At 40.3% G+C, this 25321-nt stretch overlaps 1 protein-coding gene and 1 long non-coding RNA gene across 5 annotated transcripts; both read right to left on the reverse strand.

The window, feature by feature from the left end:
* Window positions 1–719: 719 nt before the first annotated feature.
* ZCCHC10 (zinc finger CCHC-type containing 10) lies at window positions 720–25036 on the reverse strand. 4 transcript variants are annotated; one of them, XM_020813673.3, is made up of 4 exons: window positions 24882–25036; window positions 11391–11549; window positions 4636–4677; window positions 720–2856 (listed from the first exon to the last, which is right to left on the reverse strand). In XM_020813673.3, exons 1-4 carry the CDS (start codon window positions 24920–24922, stop codon window positions 2577–2579), a joined length of 522 nt encoding a protein of 173 aa, XP_020669332.1. In that variant the 5' UTR covers window positions 24923–25036; the 3' UTR covers window positions 720–2576. The 4 variants fall into 4 exon arrangements, with proteins under 4 accessions (XP_020669332.1, XP_020669331.3, XP_078241893.1 ...); XM_020813672.3 differs by having other exon boundaries at window positions 24866–24998; XM_078385767.1 differs by lacking the exon at window positions 4636–4677.
* On the reverse strand, window positions 21777–24117 carry LOC144586840 (uncharacterized). The gene is made up of 2 exons (XR_013541895.1): window positions 24027–24117; window positions 21777–21928 (listed from the first exon to the last, which is right to left on the reverse strand). It is a non-coding gene; the product is annotated as an uncharacterized LOC144586840 (long non-coding RNA).
* Window positions 25037–25321: the final 285 nt, after the last annotated feature.

A 25321-nucleotide genomic window follows, 5' to 3' on the forward strand; every position in this document is an offset into this window, starting at 1 on the left:
CCAATCTGTATTGTATCCTTTTCTGATATGTAGAACCCTCTAGTCTGAGACAGAACAATGCTCTGTAAAATAATCTTTGTTTTGCAACTGCTTGTGAAGACGTTTATTGAACATACCTAGAACAGCTATTACCCAGTTCAACTGCACTTGTTTAAATCCACAATAAGCTGTTTTTCTAAGTTCATATTTCTGCTTCCACCTAAAAACTCTTTGGCCTCATTTTTCCCCATGAAACAGAACATTTCCAACATACTGTATGTCAAATATCTGTTCTGCTTGTAAATGCTGTTCGTATGTCTTGAGCCCTGCTAAAGCAGACAAAAGACCTATCTAGGGCAGCATTCTGTTTCCCACAGTGGTCAACCAGATGCCTCTGGGAAGCATAAGCAGTCTAGGAAGGCAATACTCTCCCCCCACCACCTGCATTGCAGCAACAGGCATTGAGTGACATAAAGTCTGTGAAGCCATCAGCCAGAATGGCATTAGAAAAATTCTAATGGGTCTGCATTCTCCATTAACATCTCCATTCTACTTTAGCTCCTTTCATTCTGTGCTCTGGCCAATCATTCTACTTTTGAGTCATTAGCTGATAATGATCTCTGCCATCTCATGGAATTAACCTTAATGACTTTCAGTTCTTCATACCAGAACCAAATAAGAAAATAAACAACAGTAATAATACTGAACATGCATCCCATGGAAGTTAATGTTAAAACCAATTTGTGTTTAATAATTTATTAATTTTTCTTCTTAAATGATACATTCTTTAGCATGATTCAAATAATTTTCTGGTAGTTTTAGAATTACAGTATCTGTATTCTGAAAAACATAGAAATGATTACAGACTAAAATGCACACCTTACATAAACATTTAAATAGAACATTTGTATTCAAAAGTCATTCTACACACTACATTTTCATAAAAATATAAAAAATAGCTCCATAGTTAATTGATACTTTAACTACACTAGGATATTTAAGATTCTACCCCACATGTTCCTTCTTAAAAGACTCCCATCAATAAGAAACTAAAAGGAGACTGCATCACATATTAAAGTGACTACTTACAATTGCTAGAATTCATCACAATAGCAAGTCAAGTCACTTCTGCTAACTAGCAGAAAATGCATTGCAATGATTTTTGTTAATACATATCTTCCATTTCAGAATTCATTCTATTATATGTAATTTGTGCTATGCAAAAAAGAATAGTTGCCCTATATAAATGAATTTACAATTAGAGTACAATGGAAATTGCTATATGACCATAAAAATCAAATGTACCTTACAGTTAATAATTATAAAGTAAAAACAGCAAGGGGGCAATATTTAAAGATACTATTACTTTTTATTATCCAGTTCCAATGAAAATAAATTCTTTTTGCACTGAAAATAGATTTACAGGGTATTACAGTTTTTCTAAGTTCCCAAATTAGTGTATGGAAAGTAAAATAAAGAGTTCAAACTCCCTCAATTTATAACCCTCATTAGAACACATTTAATTTTATGAAAAGGCACAAAAGATGAAACATATCAGTTGCAACAATTAACACTACAGTTTCTACACAGTGCAAATGCAGATTAGGGGATGGTATTTTGAGCTCTGAATAGGCCTTGTTAAAAAGATTAAAGCATTTGGCCTTACTCCAGAGATTCTGATACATAATAGGGAGAGTCACATAGGTAGCTGTGCACAAGGATCTCCCACTACTCAACAGATGGCAGACAAGATTAGTGTTGGACAGTGCTGTTTACTGGTTGATGAGCAGAGAGGTTCTTAGAATCGGCCTCTGTCTAGCTCAAATGATGGCTGAAACTTTAAGAATTGACAGTATGTCTATACCAGCATGTTTATATCTTTTGGAGAACCTTACATATAGTAATCTGGCCTGTATGAAGCTAGGATCTCTGTACAGTTATTTTGCATATGCAGAACCAAATCCAGAATAGTAATTTATGAACACACACCTGTGTCAGTCTCCTGAACAGCTCCACTCGACTGGTCTAAATGTCTGATGTATAAAAAAGATACTGATTTTTCAGTACTAACAGAAACATGAACACTGCCACTACTGTTTGACTCCAAAATGACATTTGAGAAATCAAACCTCTCTGCACTTCAGGCAGTATCATCCCTTCTTTATCTGTCAGTAAAGATTAAATATGGCTTTGGACATCAGCCAAGTGAAATAAAAGTTTATATTGTTCTGCTTCCATCCTGCTTACAATGTGAAGCCGGTATAAACAGATGATTGCTATATGACATGTTACAAGATAGTAGCTGAAAGAAATGTGTTTTGCTTTCTGGCGTGTAAACATCAGGGTGACTGGACCTTTGCTCATATAAACATTTGAGAGACTTCTTTAAAAACTAAGAACGAAAGTAGCATTTCCTATTAAACAATAATCCACAAAAATACTCTTTCAATAAGGTTTACTTGCCATTTAACAGCTGATGTCTTATGAACTACTATGTAAAACACATACAGTTTCTCAGTTGTAAAAATTGATCGCTTAAATTTTATTTGGCCATTATGCATTTTAAATAGTATTTAGCGTTCATCAGTGCCACAGTCCTAACATGGAACCAAATTGTTTTTCTTCTTCTTTTTCTTTGGTGGCTCATCATCTGTGCTGCTGTCTGTGCTGCTGCTGCTACTAGAGGAACTAGAATCTGTCTCAAAGTCAGAAGAACTGGAAGAACTACTTGATGAGGGAGAGGAGGAGGAACTGGAAGTGCTTTCATCACTGTCACTGTCATCAGAAGAAGAGGATGAGGAATCTTCACTCTCAGATGAAGACTCGCTAGCTGAACTGAGGCTGCTGCTACTGCTGGAACTCGTCACACTTTTAGACCTGCACAAAAATAGTTTTAAAAGGACCAGGAGATGTTATTTAAGGTCACTATACCAATCAGCGGTTACAAGGTCTACTAAAAAATCTCATTACAAACGAATTTCCAAACATTTCCTGCCAAGATATTCAGGCACCCAGTTGTAAGGCTGACATTCTGAGATACAACCATACAATAAATTATGGTGTCTGCACATTTGGTAGAGGAAAGAGTTGGGGGGAGGAACATCAGACTCTTTAATTACAAAATTTTAGCCCCACGGAAACATACACTAAAATCTCATTCAACTACAGTGGTGCTTCGCACAACGAGTGCCTCACACAACGATGAATTCACATAACAATGTCTTTTTCTGATCAATTTGCTGCCTCACACAGCGATGTTTCCTATGGGGGATTTTCACATAACGATGTCCCTTTTCCCTCATTTAAAAGTGCCTTAAACTGTTAGGAAACTTTTTTAAATGCTTGGCATCGATAGTCCAGCTTGTGAAAGGTATGCAAACTTAATTTGGTGTTGTTCTGAGTCTTCGTTCATTTTTGCTGATTTTTTAAATTTTTCCTCATTGAAATTTATCGGACGGTCCGTCCAATACATTTCAATGGAGAAAACAAAAAAATCAGCAAAAATGAACGAAGACTCAGAACAACACCAAATTAAGTTTGCATACCTTTCACAAGCTGGACTATCGATGCCAAGCATTTAAAACAGGTTTCAAACAGTTTAAGGCACTTTTAAATGAGGGAAAAGAGACATCGGAATGCCATTGAAATGTATTGAGTCGGCTTCAATACATTCCAATATAGGAAACATTGTTTCACTCAACGATGTTTCCTATGGGGATTTTCACTGAACGATGGCAATCCGTTCCAATTGGAACGGATTAACCGGTTTTCAGTGCATTCCTATGGGAAATGGTGCTTCACAGAACGATGTTTTCACACAACGTTGATTTTTTTGGAACCAATTAACATCGTTGTGTGAGGCACCACTGTATAATATGAAGTTCTAGCTTCTTGCTATGTAAACAAGCTACAGGAACCATGAGGTTACGCACTCTCCTATTTTTCATGCACACAGGAGGAAAATGGGCCCTTTTTGGTTCTAGTTTAAAAACAAAAAGGATGTCACACTGCAGAAAACTGATTTAATTTGATTCAAAAGCACATATTCCAATCTCTATCCATGTTAAAGGAAGGAAAGAGGAACACAAGTTTGATGCCAATTCTGCATGCTCACATTCAGGGGAAAACAATGATCTCCCAATTATGTCTGAATTATGTCTAAGTGTCCTGCAATCCTTTTGAAAAAGAAATATTGTCAAGCCTACATGAATAATATTAAATATATATATATTTTAAAAAATTACATTATGAACCAATTAGGTATAAGGAAGCATACATATTCTGCTTTAGAATTCTGTATATTTTTTAAAAAAAGGTAATCTATACAAAACAACAGGTACCCAGGAATACAAACAGGAATGAATCTATTCATGTTCGCTGAATGGCATAGATGTATGGCACATGAACTAACACATATGAAACTCCTGCACCAAGATAACAGAGAAAAAAATTAAAAACAGGAATAGATCATCATGCTGAAATAATTAGATATTTAAAGGCCTTCCAAAAGAAGCTAAATGTTAAGCCTGATCTGAACTGGAAAGATATACTGATGTCTAAGCCATACATGTCTGTTTCATTACTCAAACTGCATTTTTCAAAGAATCAATGCAATAGAAGGGCAGTTTGTTGTGTTTTTCAGATTTCTTGAAATACCTTTTTTTCTTGCTCTTCCTCTCTGTAGCTGATTCTCCAGAGCTGGTTGGAAAGGGGAGGGGAAGGAAAAATATTTTAATTAATTTGGCCAAAAAAAGTTTTAAAAATGTGAGATGTTTTGTGAAGCTTTTGCTTACAATGGAAAGAAGTCCTCTTCCTAGCACGAAATAAAATCAACAGAAGGTATAAACTGCAAATATCTAGGTGCTGAGTTAATGTGTCATTTTCTCTCCTAGGAGACAAACATTTTCCTATAAGCCACTCTGGGAATTAAATAAAATACTTATCTGATAAATATTTCTGAAAGTTGGTCTTGAAAGAGCTCCAAAATGATAAGAGGTAGAAGCATGACATTTTGCAAGGATACTGCCGATCTTTCCTATTTAAGGAACTGGATAGGTTACATCTCAGATTCTGTTCACTGAGCCCCTTCTGTTTGTTTGCCCTAAGACAGCGGTCCCCAGCTTTTTTAACCCAGTGGGGGAAGGCAGGGCAACCCCTGCGCTCATGTGCATGCGCGAAGGAGTGGGTACTCGCATGGGTGCTCATGCATATGCACGAAGGAGTGGGAGGGTGCCCTTCATGCGTGCGTGCATGAAGGGCAGCGTGGTGCTCAGGGGCACTTGTGTGCCTGTGGAAAGGGGTAGGGGAGCACTCAAGTGGGCACAGGCCCGTGCGCGCAGGCGCAAAGGGGCTGTGTAGAAGGGAGGGTGGGCAGGAAGTCTGTCTCCATGGCCCGCTCAGGCTACGAACCAGCACTGGGCCAGGGGTAGGGGACCTCTGCCCTAAGACATATCCAGAACTGCAAGAGCTACAGAAGCTGACAACAGAAGTCTGAATGGCTAATGCAGTTTCCCTAACTTAAATAGATTGATTATATCTCAATATCAGCCCATAGATAACTAGCTTTTAGTAGCATCCCTTCATTTGCTTTTGCTGGATTCTTCTGTTAAGCTAGTACAAGCTGAATGTGTGGTGGTGATTGGGAGATATAAGAGTGGAAGAAGGAATTTGGGAAGAGAGGACAAAGGCAGCAGTGGTGAGTGAAGGTGGAAGTCATGCATTTTTAACCTGAGTGAAACTGAATGGAACTGAATAAAGTTTTTACTATTCAGTTTTTAAAATGTTTTATGATTGATTATTTTATTTTAGTATTTTATTGATACTGTACTGTAAGCTCTCATGGTTACCATATACATATTGTTATTAAATAGAGTGATGCCCCGCTTAACGATTACCCCGCTCTACGACGAATCCGCTTAACAGTTAGGTTTTTGCGATCGCAAAACAATGCCTAGATAGTAAAAAACCACTTTACAATGAACTGATTGGGAACCGATTTTTCGCATTACGACAATCAAAACAGCTGATCGTCGGGTTTCCAAAATGGCCACCCACTGTGCAAAATGGCTCCCCACTGTGTTACAGACGGATGCTTTGCTCTACAGGGAGCAGAAAATGGCCACCCTATGGAGGACCTTTGCTGGACGAGCAGGTATTTTGCCCACTGGAACGCATTGAACAGTCTTCAATTCATTTCAATGGGTTTTTTTATTTCGCTTGACGACGATATCAATCTACAGCGATTTCACTGGAACGTCATCAAGCGAGGCACCACTGTAAATAAAACTGTTTCTATAATGATGATGACCATGTTGTTAAGTCAATTCTGACTTATGGTGGCCCTTTTCAGGGTTTTCTAGAGTACTCAGAAGTGGTTGACCCTTCCCTCCTTCAGGGGGGGGCGCCCTGGGATGGTGCAGCTTGCCCAAGGCCTGCTCTACTTGCAGGAGACACAGTGGGGAATCAAACTCTCAACCTGGCTTACCTTCACATAGAAGTAAATATTATGACTTCTCACATTTTAAGAAACACAAGGAACATCAAATGAAGTAGTGGAAGTGTAGAACACATTACATTCCTGTCAGGATGGTTGACATACTTTCAAAACAACTTCTCATACTTGATTCATACATCTGCTGGTGTACAAAACTGTTAGGGTACTTGAGGGACATGCCTTTTTCTTATCATTTAAGCCAGTGTCTGGACTTGTGCAGAGATGTTTGTTGCATAGATCTGAGATCCATTTAGAGAATATCAGGAATAGGGCCTTTGGTGTCTGTCCCCATTTTATGGAATTCCTTTCCAACCAAGATTAGGTCATGTGCCTCTATAGGTTCTTGCAGAAAACTCTGTTTTAGACAATCATTTTCTAATGGATAAATTCTAGCCACATATTTATTATGTACTTCTACTGTAAACATCTTGATATGGTTGTTTTAATTTACTATACACTATTTCAGTTTAATAAATTGTTTAAATATAACAGTTGCCACATCATCTTTGCACATGTATTGCACTGCAGTCAATAAAAGTACAATTTGGATGGGTTGTTGTTTAAATGTTAGCTCAGCTATAAATTTACCAGGTGGCAATGGCTTCCTGCTGTTCCTTCTGACAGCAGCGCATTTGGACACAGTGATAACGCTAGGGTGTCACTAAGGATTGCTGAAATGCTCTAAAATTTGCTGTTATGGTAGATAATAAGGTACATTATACACAACTGTATGAAGAAAGTTAAAGTTAGATTTTAAAAATGTATAAATATATAAAGAAATGAATAAATCCTTGCACAGTTTATAAAAAGCTATTGACAGAAAATAGCAAAAGCCTGATTTTATTACACTGTGACTTGGAACAATGTTTAATACATAATACCAACATCCTCTTAGAACTGCAGAAGGAACCCTATGGATCATCAATTCCAGCCATATCAATGAGGCACAATGGGGGGAATCAAATTCCCAACCTCTGGCTCCACAGCCAGATATCTAAACCACTGAGCTATCCAGCAGTTCATAAGGAAATGACCAAAGCAACAAAGCTGTGTAAAAGCAGGGACATCAAAGCTCATCAATTTCAACTGGTATAGATGCATCTAACTTTGCATAGGATTGGACTATCCAGTGGTCCCCAACCTTTTCTGAACCTCGGACTGGGGGGGGCGGGGTCCGTGCTCATGGGTGGGCAGGGCACGCTCATGTAGGGACACCCGTGTGTGTGGGCAGGCAGGCGGGCCGTACGTGGAGGGAGTGCAAGGGAGGGGGAAGATCTGTCTCCACGTCCCAGTCCTGCCAAGGCCATGGACTAGCAGCAGGCTGCGGACCGGGGAGAGGGGACCCCTGGACTATACAGTATGAACAAGTAGCATTGCACAAAATACACAGAATCAAAACTAGGTCCTGCTCGCAGGCTGAAAATCTAAACTGCATGAAATAGTAGGATCTGCGCTAACACTTTCATTTGTAGTTGTGGACTTATTTTATTAGCAAGTAAATACTAGACACAAGGCAAGAGTCCCATGTCACATCTATAAAACGTCATTTCCCTAACAGAAGGGTTCAGAAACCAACAGTTTAATCATGAGCCTCAAAATCAATTTCATTACTATAAGTACTATATTTATTGGCCAGAGCTGAAATGAATATTTAAACATACTTTGGTGTGCTCTGGAGCAACAAATCACCACTAATTAACAAATTCCCAATTGAATTCCCAGTAGCTCACCAGTTGTGTGATTGATTCAACATGCGACTAGGAATTCAGATGACTGTTATTATAACTCAAAGCAGAGCTGTTAACTCATTAGTTAACAGCTCTGCTTTGAGTTATATAGTAACACACTCACACAAGCATAAATATTCACTTAGATTCTGACCGGTATTTTAAGAGCATGGTAATGTAAGAAACATACAATAATTACCCCGTATTTTTCGCTCCATAAGACGCACCTTTCCATAAGACGCACCGATTTTTTAGGAGAAGAAAACAGGAAAATATAATCTGTTTTCTTCGCTCCATAAGATGCACAGACTTTCCACACCCCTGTTTTGTGGGAAAAAAGTGAGTCTTATGGTGCAAAAAATACAGTACATCAAGAATAAGAAAAATAGCTTTTGACAGGTCCGTTTTCGCTATTTTAAAAGTGTCTTAAAAGGTTCAAAAACGGTTTTAAATGCTTGGGATCGTTCGTGCACCTTCTAAAACCTTTGCAAACTTAATTTGGCTTTGTTCTGAGTCTTCGTTAATTTTTGGTGAATTTTCCCCCCATTGGAAAGCATTGAACTGTCAGTTTGACAGCTGTCAAACCTGCAGTTCAATGCTTTCCAATGGGGGAGAAAGAAATTCACAAAAAAATTAACGAAGACTCAGAACAAAGCCAAATTAAGTTTGCAAAGGTTTTAGAAGGTGCACTACGATCCCAAGCATTTAAAACCGTTTTTGAACCTTTAAAGACACATTTAAAATTGCAAAAACGGACATCGCAAAACCATTGGAATGCATTGAATAGGCTTCAATGCATTCCAATGGGGGATACATTGTTTCACTTAGCGATGTTTCCAATGGCGATTTTCGCTTAAGGACAGTAATCCGTTCCCATTGGAACGGATTAACCGGTTTTCAATGCATTCCTATGGGAAATGGTGTTTCGCTTAGCAATGTTTTCCCATAGCGATGTTTTTTTGGGAACCAATTAACATCATTAAGCGAGGCACCACTGTACAATGATATGGCAAATAGAAAGGGGGAAATGATAGGAACTGACTAAAAATACAGTGGTGCCTCGCATAGCGATTGCTCCGTTTGGAACAGCTGATGGGCGGGCCTTTGGGCTGCTCCCGGATAAGCGCTTCTCAGGGAGCAGCCCAAAAGCCCACCTGTCAGCTGTTCCAAAAGGCGAGCCTTTGGGCTGCTCCTGGAGAAGCGTTTAGCTGTGAGCAGCCCAAAGGCTCGCCTTTTGGAACAGCTGACAGGTGGGCCTTTGGGGGGGGAGCGGGGGGCACTCCGGATTGGCCACCTCGTGAGGACGGAGGGAAGGAGGGGCGAAGGGCCTGGCCCCGATGCCCGCCCGCACACCTGGGGCGGGCGCCGAGCCAGAGAGCTGCAAAGGAGGAGGCACCCGCCTGGGACCAGGATCAGGGCGGCAGCAGCTGGCCGGGGGGGCAGCGCGCCAGAGACCCCCTCCTCGCCCCGTCTGCACCCCGGGAGAGCCCCACCAAGGAGACCGGGCGTCCGGGGCTGGCTGGCCGTCAGAGGCACGCCCCTTCCCGGCTGCCTGCCTCCAAGCCCTCGCGGGCTGGAGACGGCCACGCTCTCTCCCCCTCGCTCTCGCCCAGCCCCCCCAGCAAGCTTCCAAAGCCACCGTCGCTCAGCTGGGGGAAAATGCTGGCTAGGGCTTGGGAAGGACAGCGGGGGAGCCCTCCCCCACGGTCCTCACAAAGCCCGAGCCGGCATTTTCCCCCAGCTGAGTGGCGGGAACTTCTGAAGCCACTGCCGCTCAGCTGGGCGAAAATGCCAGCGGTGGCTTCGGAAGGACAGCGGGGGTCCTCCCAAAGGCCCCATTTTCGCACAGCTGATCGGCAGTTCCAAAATGGCCACCTGCTGTGTTGCCTCGCTTACCGAGGCGGCGAAAATGGCCGCCCCTATGGAGGATCTTCGCATAACGGTGAGTTCCCCCCCATAGGAACGCATTAAACAGTGTTTAATGCGTTCCTATGGAGTTTTTTGCCCCGTATAGCGACAAATCCGGATAGCGACGATTTATCCGGAACGGATTATCGTTGCTATGCGGGGCACCACTGTATTAATAAACGAAAGAGAAATCGCAACTTGCATCTGATGAAAAAACGATCTTATGAAGGCAGACCAGAAAAAAAGTAGCAGAGTTGAAACTGCAGAAAAGAGAGTAAAGCTCTTCAAATCAGAAAACTACAAAGACAATACACAAATATTTAAGTGGAAATAATAAAAGAGTAAGCCATCAAACACTGGCCAGAATCATTGTGGTAGTTCTGTAAGGTTTGTATAACTTGCTGCAGCTAATTAATGAAGTTCTGGAGCATGTCTTGATCAGATGCCAGGTCAGTCATCTGATTGTGTAACCAAGATACAACCTAGTACTTTATCAGTTGGCTATAGAAAGTTACGCAACCTTACACAAAATATAATAGGATTTTAGCCTTTTCATTTCCATGAAAGAGTACAAATACAAAGCTGGCGGTCGTGGTAGGGAATGTAGCTAGCTACTATCACACAGCGCTCCCCATATATAGCAACTTTTTAAAAAATTGTATTACAAAAGGGATAACCCAAAAGCTCTTCATGTTATATGTTAGATTATGACAAAAATAGACAGAGACAAAAAGAAATTTGCACAAACATAAGATGCAATCCAGCCAAAATAAAGCATTAGTGCAATGATCTCTTTATTTCAACTTAAGACACATGAAGTTCAATGGCACTTACTTTTAAGTGTTTGTGCAACAGATGTAACCATAAGGACTTGCACAGACTTCAGCGGTCTCCTTCTCAACCACAGTTAAGCTGATGGGCTATCGAACAGTGTGTTCTTTTCCAAAACATTATTTTACATGCAAATTCCTCCTTCTAACCACCCCATTGTCTTTATCTATGCATAATACTTTCCTAGGACATTTTAAATAAAGGATACAGAACGGCTTAAACAACAGTGGCTTCAAATACTAGTTTATGAGTTCACCCTGATTAGCTTTGACCTTTGTTAATGTCCACACAGGAGAAATGGTGGTTAAGAAGTACACAATCTATTGCCTCTAGGACAACTGGTCTGTATTCCCATCATATATTTTCTCTTACAGTTTTGAGAACTCTTAACTATGGCTGCATGAAGTAAATTTCTAGAAATCACACACAGTCTTCTGCACAGCTAATCTCACCTTTGTTGTAATAGTTGGTTCTCTTTTTCTTTAAGTGCTTTTTTTAATTCTGTTGTCCTCGATGGTCTATGCAGATATTTTCTTTTCCCTGTACATTCGTAAGTCCAGTGTCCAAATTCCAAACACTTCTGACATCTCACGTGTTGCTTGTTTGCCTCCCTAAGGAAATACAGAAAAGTACTTTCAGCCAAACGTCTTTCACTGAAAAATCAACCATAGTGTGCAAGAAATGTGATGGCACTTTCAGGATATTAAACTGCAGATATGGTTTCATTTGCTTATGTCCTCACTATCATGGTTCAAATCTGAGGTAGTAAACCTTCCTCCATGTTTCAACAAGTCTCTGTACAGGTGTAAAAGCATTCATCTAAATCACACACTCTATGAAGACCTTACACTGCTTACCAAAATGTGGAGGATATTCCTAATTCCACTTTCAATTATCAGTTCTATAGTGGGCCCCAGATTTTGGAGAGCCTTTAGAAAGATGCCCCAGAGTACCCGAAAAAGTGCTTCTTCCAATTACCCTCCTCCACATCTGTTACTGAGGGAGAGGACAGCCAGAGACTGCTGCTGATCGTCACAGTAGATGACACGGATTGCTTGCTGCCATCACTTTTTGTTCCCATGTCCATCCATCCAGGCCATTGAAAAGGACTCACTCAAGTGTCAGGTTAAGGATTCTGATGCCTTAACATTTCCTTAAGAACCCTACAGAACTTTATAGACCTCTAGGAAAAAATGAGAAGCCTGTGTTCATCACAATTGGCACTTATTCCAAAATAGAGTTAATTCCAGAATGAAACAAAACAGTCATTTCCAATCATATAAAATTCATCTGAGTATCAAAGTACAGTGGTGCCTTGCTTAGTGATGTTAATTCATTCCAAAAAAGTCGCTTCTAAGCGATTTCATCGCTAAGCGAAACACGGTTTCCCATTAAAATGCATTGAAAACCAGATAATCCGTTCCAATAGGAACGAATTGCCGTCCTTAAGCAAAAATCGCCATAGGAAACATCACTAAGCGAAACGCAGTTCCCCAATTGAAATGCATTGAAACTTATTCAATGCATCTCAATAGGGGGAAAAAATACAACAACAAATTAAAAAAGAGTCAGAACAAAGTCAAATTTGGTTAACAAAGGGTTTATTAAGTGTACTTTATGATTTCAAACATTTTAAACAGTAAACTTTAACTTTATAAATAACAGAAAAACATTTAAAAAACAGCAAACATGAGGCTCTTTAAACCATTGTTAAGCGAAACAGGGGCGAAGCATGGTTCCAACCATCGCTAAGCGAAAATTGCCCATAGGGACCATCGCTAAACAAAGCGCAAAAATGCTCCGAAAAAGTCATTGCTAAGCAATTTCATCGTTAAACGGAGTGCCCGTTAAGCGAGGCACCACTGTATAAGTCTTTTCATTGTTGTAATAATTCCAGGCAATATCAACTTGTCTAATTTTGCAAGCTTTATTTATCTATGTACGTAGGTTCTATGTTCTATATACACAAAGTTCTTCAAAAAGTAAAAAGTTAAAACATATTGAAAACATTATTTCAATTATGAGTTAAACTCTAGGAACAAATACTTAAAAAATATGAACACTAAGCTTAAATGTTGTAGGCAAATACTTAAGTCAAAAATGTATTTCAGTCATGAACTTTTAACTATAAAAGTCACAGAAAATAACTTCAATAATATTTGAATAAAAAAACATAAAGGAGCTTATAGCCTAAAAGAGGCACAATCAAAAACACTAGGAATACATATCTTAAAATATCAGACTTGTTAAAATTAAAAATCTTTGAAAGTCAAATAAATTACTTAGCCTTTAGACTATCTAGGCAAACATGAAAAATTATTCTCAGTGCTCACCCAGCCAAATCAGTTTGAATCTATGGAGGCAAAACTATAACTATTGTTGCCTTCACCCTAATCAGTCAATAATCCTTTCTCCAGGGACCTGGTATACCAAGGAAATTTTTCAATAGGAAAACCTAGTGTTCTTGAACCTACTGTAACTTCAAGGGTTTATAACTTAAAATCTGGCAAGCTGCCAGTATGTCAATAACATAATTGTTTTGACTATAACTTCTGCAAAGCCTGGAGTGCTAAGGGTCTAGCGTTCCTGGAATGCTAGAAAACTGTAAAATCGGAATACAGTATATTGGCACTACACCAAGATATTGACACTACAAAGAGTGCATGGCAGGGGGCCTGGAAACATCCCCTCCATATTTACACACTGTGATATAAACATGTTCAACTATCAGGATTGTTATGAAACAGCAACCTTACTTGGCTACTTCTTTTGCAAAGACTATAATAAACTATTATTCAAGCCTCCATTTTAAAAGCACTTTCATTTTCAGGGCTACTCTTTTTAGTGTTCATTATTTTAACATTCTATAACCATAACATTTCATGTCTTGACACAAGAACACTTATTCACCCCACACAGTTACTTCCCCCTTTCAACTTACCAATGACCAAACTGGCATTGCCTATACCTAGAAAACTCTGAAAAAATTTGCTATAGAAAGCAAAGCATGCTGCTTATATACCGCTGCACATTGCCCCGTCAGCGAGCTGGGTACTCATTTTAGCAACCTCAGAAGGATAGAAGACCGGGTTGTGAGAACAGTTTTGGCTGCAGTACAGCAGTTTAACCACTGTGCCACAAGGCTCCTCCACCACACCACGAGGCTCCTAAACCAGTATTGACTTGAAGGCACATTATTATTATTATTAACCCTAAATATTTGAAAATCAGCCTAATGATTGGCTCTCATCCAAGTTTTAAAGCATCTTTTCCAGTACTGGATGACTTTAGCCCATCCTTTCCTGCAAGACGCATCCTTGTATCTGTGGGTCAATTTGTTTACTCTTTGTAGCAGATGACACTTTGACACTTCAGAAAAACTGAGTACTGTAGTTGTTCAAGACTTAGGATGGATGATTGCTTTATCTACTATGTCTTCCTGTTGTCTCTTTGACCTGACCTAGGTACTCCTCATTAAAAGGAATGACGAATATGAGGATGCTTAATAAACTAAGTAGGTGTCAGGGCTTGAAGCATCTGGCATATCTCTTCATTGCTCAATCGATAAGACATCTGGATAACAATGGTTCAAAAGATACTTACAGATTTTAACCAATCCAGTGGCAGAGGTCTTTTAACCCTTCCAGCATATGATCCCTGCCCTTTAAAACTTATGAGTGTCCTGGGAGGTTGAAATGCTCTGAAATACACAATGTCAGCCACAATGTCAGTAGTTTATTTACTTGTTCATCCTCTGATTTGATTTATACCTTCTTCTTCCAACAGCAGCTCTCTGTGTACACAGGACAAACAAGACAATGTATGTTCAAAATAATGAACGGATACAAAAATGAATGGAAACAAACCTGATATTAAGGGTGACAACACAGACAAATCAGTTTCAGAACACTTCAACCTCCCAGGACACTCCTTTACAAATCTCAAAGTCACTACTGTAAAATAGAAAGAATTACTAAGGGGAGGAGAGAGCAGAAATTGGCTGCATAAAAAAATTCCAGTGTAAGGGTGAAAATAAAGATCAAGGCTTCTTAGCGCACTATATATATATTAATAACAGCTTTCTGTAATGTCTTATGGATATAAAACAGTTGCCTTCTTTGACTGATTCCGACTTCCCTCCAAGCAACATCTCTCAGCATTCCTGTGATAACCCAATCTACCTGGCATTCATTTTTGTCATCCTCACTATAGCCTACAATCAACATCTTGATGGTCCTATTCCTGTGTGAATGATACAGTGCCAAAAACAATTACAAGTACAAATGCTAAAATAAGATATAATTATAGACTTCCCAGTGTTACAAATACTGTAATGCAAAATTTTGTCCCCAGAGAGAAAAACTTTCATCCTGATACAGATTAAAAGTTCTCCAGTTATATATGCTTATTTTATAGAAACATATTTGGTTTCACAATACAAGAAATAAGAGATAAGAGAAAGCTATTATGGTATTTCCCTAAGTGATCGTTTAAAAATACTGGGACTGACCATTGGTCCTACTACTCTCTACCATTGATACTGACTGGCAGCAGCTATCCATTGTTTTGCACACGATTCTTTCATATCCTAAACTGGAAATACTAGAGGTTGAAGCTCTCTGGTGTTTTGCTTGCAAACGTGCTGTATCACTGAGCAATCACCCTCCTTAGTTCAATACTAGTAGTGCACGCTGTCAGAATTTCAAGGTGGTATATAAAATTTTTTCTCAAAAATGTTCTTGAAAATATACAAAATACATGTAAGAAGAAACTGAAGGGCACAGATCAAATATGCCTACAGAAGATATCATGAATCACTGCCAAATTCCAACTCCTGTGTTCCTGCTCAGTCACACAAATTTGCTTTCTAACTCCTTCTACATCTCAACCTCGGGAAGTGATGCAAGGGGGGATAAAGAGGGATCAAACACCCTTTCGGAGTTACTGCAGATCTGCTATTCCAGCTAGACATGTTTCAGATAAAGATATGGATGTAAAGATACCACAGGATGCTACTTGTGTGCAGCTATTGTTAGATTTAAAAAATACTCTGTATATATTAGTTTATAAGCATATATCTGGTGGATATACATTAAGTAAAACACAAACACTCCTAGGATTTCACAAAGACTATATTCAAAACCCAAGAAAATTAGGAAAGTATTGAAAAATGGGTCAGATGATTAAAATGTGTATCTACTGCAACATTTTTGATAAAGATATTTATTTAGTATGTCACCTTATATAAGGATGACCTGCTTCCTTCTGACACTACGATAGGAGAAGTGTCATATTTCAAGTGTTGGACAGACAATCTCAGGACTTCTCACCACAAGCTATGCTGGCCAGAGGATGGTACTTTTACTACCCCTGAAGTAGAAGTGGGTATACCACTTCTTATGCAACTGTACTTTATTCAGATTACACTAGTAATGCTTATAGATGGTTCTTCAAAGCGAACAAACTTAGAATCCCCTCATACTCTTTCTTCCTTTATTAAAGCTAATACTGTACTAAAATTACAGTTTTCAGCTTTTAAACATTTAAAATTTTGTTCTCCCTATATATACTTCAAAGGCATTGGTTTATTCTAATGGTTTTACAACTTAAAATTTATTTTATAAATTTTATTTTATAAAATTTTATTTTATATATATATATATATATATATATCTCCACCATTCTGTTTCTTCTGTTAAGCACTTTTCTCCTTTGCTATACTTTTTTCCTATGATTGCCTTTTTTTAAAAAAGGTTGGAAGCTTCTGGGCAAGGTTTCATTTTCTTACTAGGCCATACTAAAATATTCACTGACCTAGCTGGAATTTAAATGCGAGGTTCACAGAAAAATGAAAACACAGTATCCAGATTTCATCATTCTTTGGACACAATCCAATTTCACAAAAATTCTGTTTCACCACTGACTCCATAGGTTGGATCACTGCAGCCTCTGTCACCCTTAAGACAAAGCTGACTTGCTGGATTCACATTTAATTCATGTTTTGTTAAGACATAACCCACTACCAAATGTAACTGCATGTTGCATAGCCAGTTTTCCATGTGGAATGGAAAAAATGCTTTAAAAACTTCTCTTGATTCAAAATTATCATACAACATAAAGAAACTTATGAAAACTTAAGGAACATGCACTTGCTCGTATAATGGCAAAACACACATATACACAGGATTGGAAAAACACAAGCAGCTCTATTTTAACTAATTAATGGTCACAATTTCCTCCCTCCAAATATCTACATGCACAATACAAACCCTTCCCTATTATATGAAATATAGGGAACACTCCTACCACCATTTAGCAGTAGCTCAATGTTTACGTACAAGAAAATTCCTTCGAGTTAATAACCAATGTAACTATTTAATTTGAGCAGGAATTGTTTAAAGGACAGCAAGTGTCTCAAAAAGAAAAGAGCAAGTTCAAAAGCTTTCTGAAACTGAGTGTTTTTCTTTAAAGCTTTGGCAAAGCTGAGATTGTTCCTAAAAGGCACAGAGTGTCCTTTTGGCTTTTGGCTAAAACCTAGAACAGAAGTTAGATGTCTGGGCTGCAATCCAAAAATCATTTAGTTGGGAGCATCTATGGCTTCTTCAAAAGTGATGACAACATTACAAACAAATTCATTCTTGATAGCTGCATATGATCAACAAAAACTGAACCAGAAAGCATATCAGATAAAAAACAGAACAAAGACAAACTTCACAACAAAAGTGGGAACACATAAAATCACAATTAGAACCAGCTTATTCTTTGTGCTGGGGTGGATGGCTAATAAGAACATACATACAAACCTCGTGCCACAACTTCCTGAAGTCAGCACCAGGTACATTACCCAATTAAGTATGTTTTGCAAGTTTTATCTCAAATATATTCCTGGTAAGGTAAAGGTAAAGGTTCCCCTTGACATTTAGTCCAGTCGTGTCCAATTCTAGGGCACGGTGCTCATCCCCATCTCCAAGCCACGAATCACAGTTTGGTGCGGTTTGGCTTCAAAACGGTTCTACAGGTGCTCTGGCTTACCTGGCTCCTCTGGTGGGCACCCATTTAGAGGCAGTGGCATGGTGGATGCTGCCTCTGAGTGGGTGCTCGTCAGAGGAGACAGAGCAAGGGAAGCTAGGGTGCCCACAGAACAGCTGTGAAGCTGATCTGCCAATCTGCACCAAACTGAGGTTCGTGCCCATCTGTAACTAAAATCTTATGTACACTTGAGAATAACCGCAATAGAGACTTACTGTACTTAAACATGCATGGAAGTGAGGATAATTGTAAGGTCAAGACTGCAAATGATAGTGGAACAATTAAAGCAGTCCTTAATGTACGGATTTCTAAGAACTTTCCCGCTGACATTCTTACAAAAGCCCTGTGTGACTGATTATACGATTCAGATTACTTTGGCTCCATATGATTGTTCCACAGTAAATTATCCCTCTGGACAGAACCCATTTGGCTTCTTTGTATTCTAATAAGTTGGCACTGAAGCAGGGGGAACAGCAAATTACAGTGGTGCCTCGCTAGACAGTTACCCCACATGACAGTTTTTTCGCTAGACATTGGCTTTTTGCAATTGCTATAGTGATTCGCAAAACAGTGATTCCTATGGGGGAATTTTGCTGGACAATGTTTGGTCCCTACTTCGCAAACCAATTTTCGCTAGACAACGATTTTGACAGCTCCCTCCACGCTCGCAAACAGGTGTTTTCAGGACCTAAGCTTCACAAGACAGCGATTTAAACAGCTGATTGGAGGTTCGCAAAGCGGCTTTCCTATGGTCGATCTTCGCTAGACAACGATGATTCTTCCCCACTGGAACGCATTAAACAGGTTTCAATGCATTCCAATGGGGAAATGCTTTTAGCTAGACAATGATTTCGCTAAACAGCGATTTCAGTGGAATGGATTATCATCATCTAGTGAGGCACCACTGTAGTTACTTTAAAGGTACTTCCTTCCTGCTACTTGAAAGTCATTTAATAGGCTACGGACTAGAGTTGGCAGAACCAAGATGAACCCTAAGAACATGGGGTTTTTGCATTGACACAGTTCTTGGCAAGTGCAGAGAACAACAGGCATATTCACACCTATATCAGTGTACTCCATGCTCCTCAACATACTGTATACTATGGAATATTTGATGTTTACTGCTGCAAATGCTCTTCATATTGCCCACTGCTAAGCAAAATTATTTATTAATTGCACTGTGGTGCTTCTGACATGACAAAGAAAGAAAAAAGGGGGCTTTGAACACAAGTGACAAAAAACTGGATGGAGCACATTCTATGACAGTGGTGACTATGATAAAAGAACATTTCACTACTACTATGTCCATGTTGACTGGAGCTTTAGTGAAGTGTTAGGGTCATCTCCTGTTAAGTCCACAAGCTGACTTTAAGGTATCTTCATCTGATAACTGTATCTTAATTTTTAAACACTTGAGGATAAAATTGCTTGCCTCTGTTTTGATTTATGACGCCACTCTTGCTACAATCCTATATAGATATGTACAACACACTGTCCAATCAGTCTACAGGACAAATTTTAGTTGTCATGAGAACAGATGAAAATTCATTTTAGATCTACTGTTGTGTTATCCATGTATGGTTGGTTCTAAATGGCATTTGTGACCTACTAGCTCTTTTGGTCACCAAGGTCTAGTTGCCTTGTGTGCTCCCAGAGGCATATGGTGGGGCCACTGTGAGATACAGGAAGCTAGACCAAATGGACCTTTAGCATGATCCAGCAGTGCTCTTCTAATGTTCTTAAAATGGACTGGCCACTGTTATTTGGTAACAATCAAAATAAACCGCAATAATGCATTACATGTGACATTACCTTTGATCAGAACTTGGAAATTGCAATTGGACCAAAATAGCTGTTGACCAAGTTTGCTCAAATGAAACCTCTTTATTCAGTTTTGAAAACCTTCACTGAATTTCAGTTTGTTCCCACATTCAATTCAATATGCTGATTTTTAACCCTTAAGGACTCTATATATATATGGGGGGGACTATATATATATATGGGGGGAAGTCTGTGCATCTTACGGAGCGAAGGCCACAATTTCGCCCCCACTGACCCCGTGGGGGGGAGCGTCGCAAGGGTCCGAGTGAGCCTTCCAGGACCCTTGCAACGCTCCCCCCACCTCCCACGGGGCCAGCGCAGGCAAAATCGCCAGCTTCTAGGACCTTTTCTGAGTCTTTCAAGCCTCAGAAAAGGTCCTAGGAGCTGGCGATTTCGCCACCGCTGGCTCCGTGGGGGTGGGGGGAGCTTCGCAAGGGTCCTAGAACAGACCCTAGGACCCTTTGGAGGCTCACCCTGCCCCCCGCCAGGCCAGAGGGGGCGAAATCTGGCACTCTTTTGATGCTTGGGAAGCTTCAGAAGAGTTCCAAAAGGTGCCGATTTCGCCCCCTCTGACCCCTGGGGCGGGCAGGGTGAGTCTCTAAAGGATCCTGGAACACACACTAGGACCCTTTGGAGGTTCACGCTGCCCCCCCGCCGCCGGGCCAGAGGGGGTGAAACTGCCACCTTCTGGAATTCTTTTGAGGCTTGGGAAGCTTCAGAAGAGTCCCAGATGGTGGCGATTTCACCCCCTCTGGCCTCCGGGGGCAGTTGGGTGACCTTCCAAAGGGTCCTAGGTTGTGTTCCATAAGACGGACCTCTCCATAAGGCTCACCAATTTTTAGGAGAAGAAAACAGATTATTTTTTTCCTGTTTTCTTCTAAAAATTTGGCGCGTCTTATGGAGAGGTGCGTCTTATGAAGCGAAAAATAAAAATATGGTAGTATTTTTATACTACCTAATACGGTAGTATTTTTATCCTTTACAAAAAGAGAGCAAATATTCTGAACAAGTCCCTCCTAATTAAGCAAGTTTACTGCTTTTCTCTCATCAATTTCTTACACACTTACAGGAAACACAGGAATTTCTTACACATAACTACTGAAAAATAACACTATGAATTCTGCTCCACCTTCTGAATTAAGCAGATTTTACAAGGCAACTTACAAAAACAAAAATGAAAGTACTCCAATAAATCATACAGCAAATGTGTATCTGTAAGCAAATAAAACATCAGCAATAAAATAAATAAAACAAAATGCTGTAGGAACATGTGTTTTACTGCTCAATAGAAACCCAGGAAGTTCAATTCTTTAACTTGGACTGAAACTCATTAAAGTTGACATAAGGTGAACATTCACATGTATTCAGAAATTGAGACAGTCATTTTTTTCTCCATTGCCATATACATTACAAGGTAACCTGATACATGTATGTGTGGAGATCTCCCTCACTGCAATTTCGAAGTATAACCATATGTATTAGGATTTAGTAATTATATAAAGACAGACAACTAATGTCCTCAAGGAATTGTGGGAAGACCATCATTTACTGAGAGGCGCAAGATTACATTCCTTCCCTAGCTTTTAGCAAAGGTATGTTAAAAACAATAAAATACTTAGACTACTTCCTGAAGGAATATCAAAGGAACTTCCTGGGAAATAAAGTTTAAAGGGATATCATCTTTTGGCCTTTTGTGTATTTCCAATATAGCTACATACTACCTTTGTTCTGTAGACTGTCTTTTGGGCTATTTCTACTGGTCACTATTGAATAAGCTTTCCTAAACCTGCAATATGTTCCTTACAAATTCTTAACAGAAAAGTTGTCCACATACACCTGTCAGTTACTTACTAAGGGCACTGCCTTTGTCTTGGGACTGGGTTTAACTCCTATCCTTATAGCTATAATATCTAGCCAAATCTGTGGAATTTGCTTCCTTATCCCATCTCCCTCCCCCCCCCTTTTTTCTGAACCACCTAACCCAATGAATGGATGGACAGCGTCATTGAACCTACCAACATGAATTTGACCAAACTCCGGGAGGCAGTGGAAGACAGGAGGGCCTGGCGTGCTCTGGTCCATGGGATCACGAAGAGTCGGACACAACTTAACAACTAAACAACAACAACCCGATGAAGAACTGTGGAGAATACAAAACTGTATATTTTTGTGGAATTTTAAATGGCCTGAATAGAAACATATTCTTCCTGTAGCATCAAATTCCTGACACATATTCAATGGATTATTCACTTTGGACACTGAACAAATCACCAAAAAATAATGAAAAGCAGAAGCAGAGCCGATTTCATTAGCATACTGCTGCTATCTCAGCTCATACTACCTTCTGGAGTGCTTTAATGACCAGGTTAAACAGCCTGGGGTACAAAACAGAGTTCCACTGAGGTTCACAGCACAAGTGTCATAATGTAAATGCTAAAGGTCCCCAGAATAAACTATTGAAACCAATCCATCATACATATAGAAAAAAGCACTAAGAGACCACAGGTATTCCAACTCCTACTGTCAACAAAATTTCCAGGATATTATTATCAATAGTTCATTTTAAAAAGAAAGAAAGTTCTCTCACTCTTTTCTTCTGACACGGGTGATCTACAAGGATAGCCAAGGTTGCTCCATGCTAAATCCAGTCCAAAAGCCAGAAGAAAATGGATCTAGACCAGTGGACCCTACATGTTAGGCCATAATGGACTCAGCAGAGCCTACAAGGCTGAGATTGTTTTACTATAATATGATGAAACCAAACCATAAATATGTGCAAGTTATTAATTTTCTAGCCATCTAAAAACATGTGAGACAAGTGGGGAAAATCAGCAATGGTACGAGGGGGTGCTGATAAGTATTGAGCCTGTCCCAGAAAAAAATTGAGCTAGGAAGCTAGAAACTGCAGGATGTATTGACCAATTTGTCTGTATTCAATGGTGCAAAAATCAGCTACCTATGATTTTAACTTATCTTTCGTGTTTAGGTCCAAAGTGAACATGGTAGCACATAATCAAGTTCCTGTTTCTCCAAGGGAAGGGTGCAAAGTAGATCCATGATGAAATGTCACAAACTATGGGTGACAGTGGCCCTTCATATGCAACAGTTAAATGTTGGGTTGTCAATTTTAAAACTGGCCATTTTGGTGCTGAAAGTGAGAAACCCAGTGGAAGGCCCATTTCTGTCTCTGTGCCTGCAAATGTGAAAGCCATCCATGACATGATCATGGAGGAATGCCGAATATCAGCTGAAAGTATTGCTATATATCTGAGAATATCATGTGAGAGAGTTGGTGCCATTATCCACAACGACTTGGAAATGAGAAAGCTGGTAGCAAAGTGGATCCCCAAACTTTTGACAACTGAACAAAAGAGGAAACGTGTGGAGTCATCAGTGGCTGTGTTGGAACATTTTGCAAGAAATGAGTCAGATTTCCTGGGCAAACTGGTAACTGGTGATGAGACATGGATCTACTACTGTATTATGATCTTGAGACAAAAGAATAGTCTAAGGAATGGAGGCACAGTAGTCACCCCAGGCCAAAGAAGTTCCAAGTGCAAAGGTTGGTGTAGAAGCAAATGGCAACAGTGTTTTGGGATAAGAAGGGAGTTCTGCTGGTGGACTACCTCCAACATGGTTCAACCATCAATGCAAAATATTACTGTGCTTTACTGAAAAAGTTGATGCAAAACATCAAGGAAAAACATCGAGGAAAGCTCTCCAAAAGTGTCATCCTGTTGCATGCCAACACCTCGTCACACACTGCAGGTGAAACAATGACAAAACTGACCTCCTTAGGCTTTCAAGTGATGCCCCATCCACCCTATTCTCCCAACCTGGCTCCTTCTGACTATTATCTGTTCTCCAAACTCAGAAAACACCTAAAGGGACAATGATCTGGGAGTGTTCTGGAGGCAACTAATGTGGCAAATGAGTGGTTATACCAGCAGTCGGAAGAATTTTATTTGCAGGGACTTAAGAAGCTGCAGGACTCCTGGGGGAATATGTAGAATAGTGTGGCAGTTACAGCTTCCTAGCTCAATTTTTTATGGGAAAGGCTCAATACTTATCAGCACCCCTTCGTAAAGAATGGTATATGGTAAAGAAACAGTTAAGAGGGAAAGTGACATCCATGAATAACTACTAGAACACAGGTTAGTTTTATGCGTGCAAGGGTATGGAGACAGTGCTCTATTCCACTGTGGTCCACTGAATTTTATAACAGTTATTTCTCTTACCATCATGTTTCCTGTATTTTCTTGCATTTTGTTTCCAAACTGAATGCCACTCTCCCTGCCTAAGATCTTTGAGTGGTAGTGGCACCAAAAATTCAAATGCAAACGCTGTAGGGAAATCCAGTTACAACAGAATGGACTTGCCCATTACTTCTTCATTCCTACTTTCAGAGAATATACCAGCTGTATCCAAGTTAATGATTTTTCTTCATCTAAATTGCACTATTTCTGGACGGGCTTTTGCGTTTGGAGGCGATACAAAACATTAGATGCAAGCAATCGCTCTTTTAAGCAATGAAAGGAACGACAAGCCCCAACAAACCGGACATTACAACCACTACCGCCAAGGTAGTGCATAAAGATGCTGCGACTTCCAGCCTCCTCTCAGGAAGCGACGGAGTAAATCATACACAACGTCACACACCACGGACCCGAGAAGCCCTTTTCCGTGAGACCCGGTTGTGGTTTGCAGCTTTTAAAGACAGCGATCAGGAACACCTACAATCCTTTCTCTCTCCCCTCTCGTAAGGACCACACGCGGAAGAAGCGCGGCTTGTGGGTTCAACCAGCCCTGTCCAACCCCCACCCGCTTAAAAAAAAAAAAAAAAAGGAGCCGCGCTGCTATAGAAACATTTCCGACAATCCCGGGGTCTTTCCAATTGTATTTATTTGTTGAAAGGCTACGCGACGCTTTCCTCTGAGCTCGCTTTTTCTCCCCACCCTCCGATCCTGGCTTCCTCTGCAGAACGCCCCTTTTTTTCCTTGCCGAAAGTCCCGTTATCAAAGTGGACACGATGCCCGCACCCTCTTTCAGACAACCCAACGCTTCCCACCCGCCTTACCCCTTCACACACTCACGCTTGTCTCCGAGCGATAAGGCGATGCATGGGAGTCGCCATCTTAGCCACCGGCCGGGAACTGTCGCCCGCTGCATGCCGGGAACTCCACCCTGCCTCTCTTCCCGCCCTCTTGGAGGAGGGACGTGGAAACGCTCCGGCGACCCAACCACAAGGGGGCGGTGCCAGGAGGTGCTCGATTGGAGGAGAGGGGAGCGAAGTGTGTGGGGGGGCGGGGGGAGAGGCGACAAAAAACCCTTGCGTCTTTTCCCTCGTTCTTAAACCCTTTGTCGCGGTCCAGGTACATGAATTACCTTTCATTCGTCTCCTTGTCGCGACGTTTTCTTTGAAAAGCACGAAGTTCTGTTTCAGATGGGCTCCCTAGGGGGTGAAGCCGAGTGTTTTGCATTCATTGCAGGTTATCTTCTGTGCTACGAAGTTTTCACAAATAGAAAAGTAGGA

The sequence above is a fragment of the Pogona vitticeps genome, chromosome 2 (assembly GCF_051106095.1).
Source record: "Pogona vitticeps strain Pit_001003342236 chromosome 2, PviZW2.1, whole genome shotgun sequence".
Lineage (NCBI taxonomy): Eukaryota > Metazoa > Chordata > Lepidosauria > Squamata > Agamidae > Pogona > Pogona vitticeps.

What these genes read in the sequence shown, in the direction of transcription:
- ZCCHC10 (XM_020813672.3), bottom strand. Translation starts at nt 24,957, where the DNA reads ATGCAGCGGGCGACAGTTCCCGGCCGGTGGCTAAGATGGCGACTCCCA. An exon ending in AACCAACTATTACAACAAAG is followed by an intron (nt 4,678 to 11,390) that starts GTGAGATTAGCT and finishes CTTTCCAACCAG; the next exon opens with CTCTGGAGAATCAGCTACAG. An exon ending in AGGAAGAGCAAGAAAAAAAG is followed by an intron (nt 2,857 to 4,635) that starts GTATTTCAAGAA and finishes ATTTTTGTGCAG; the next exon opens with GTCTAAAAGTGTGACGAGTT.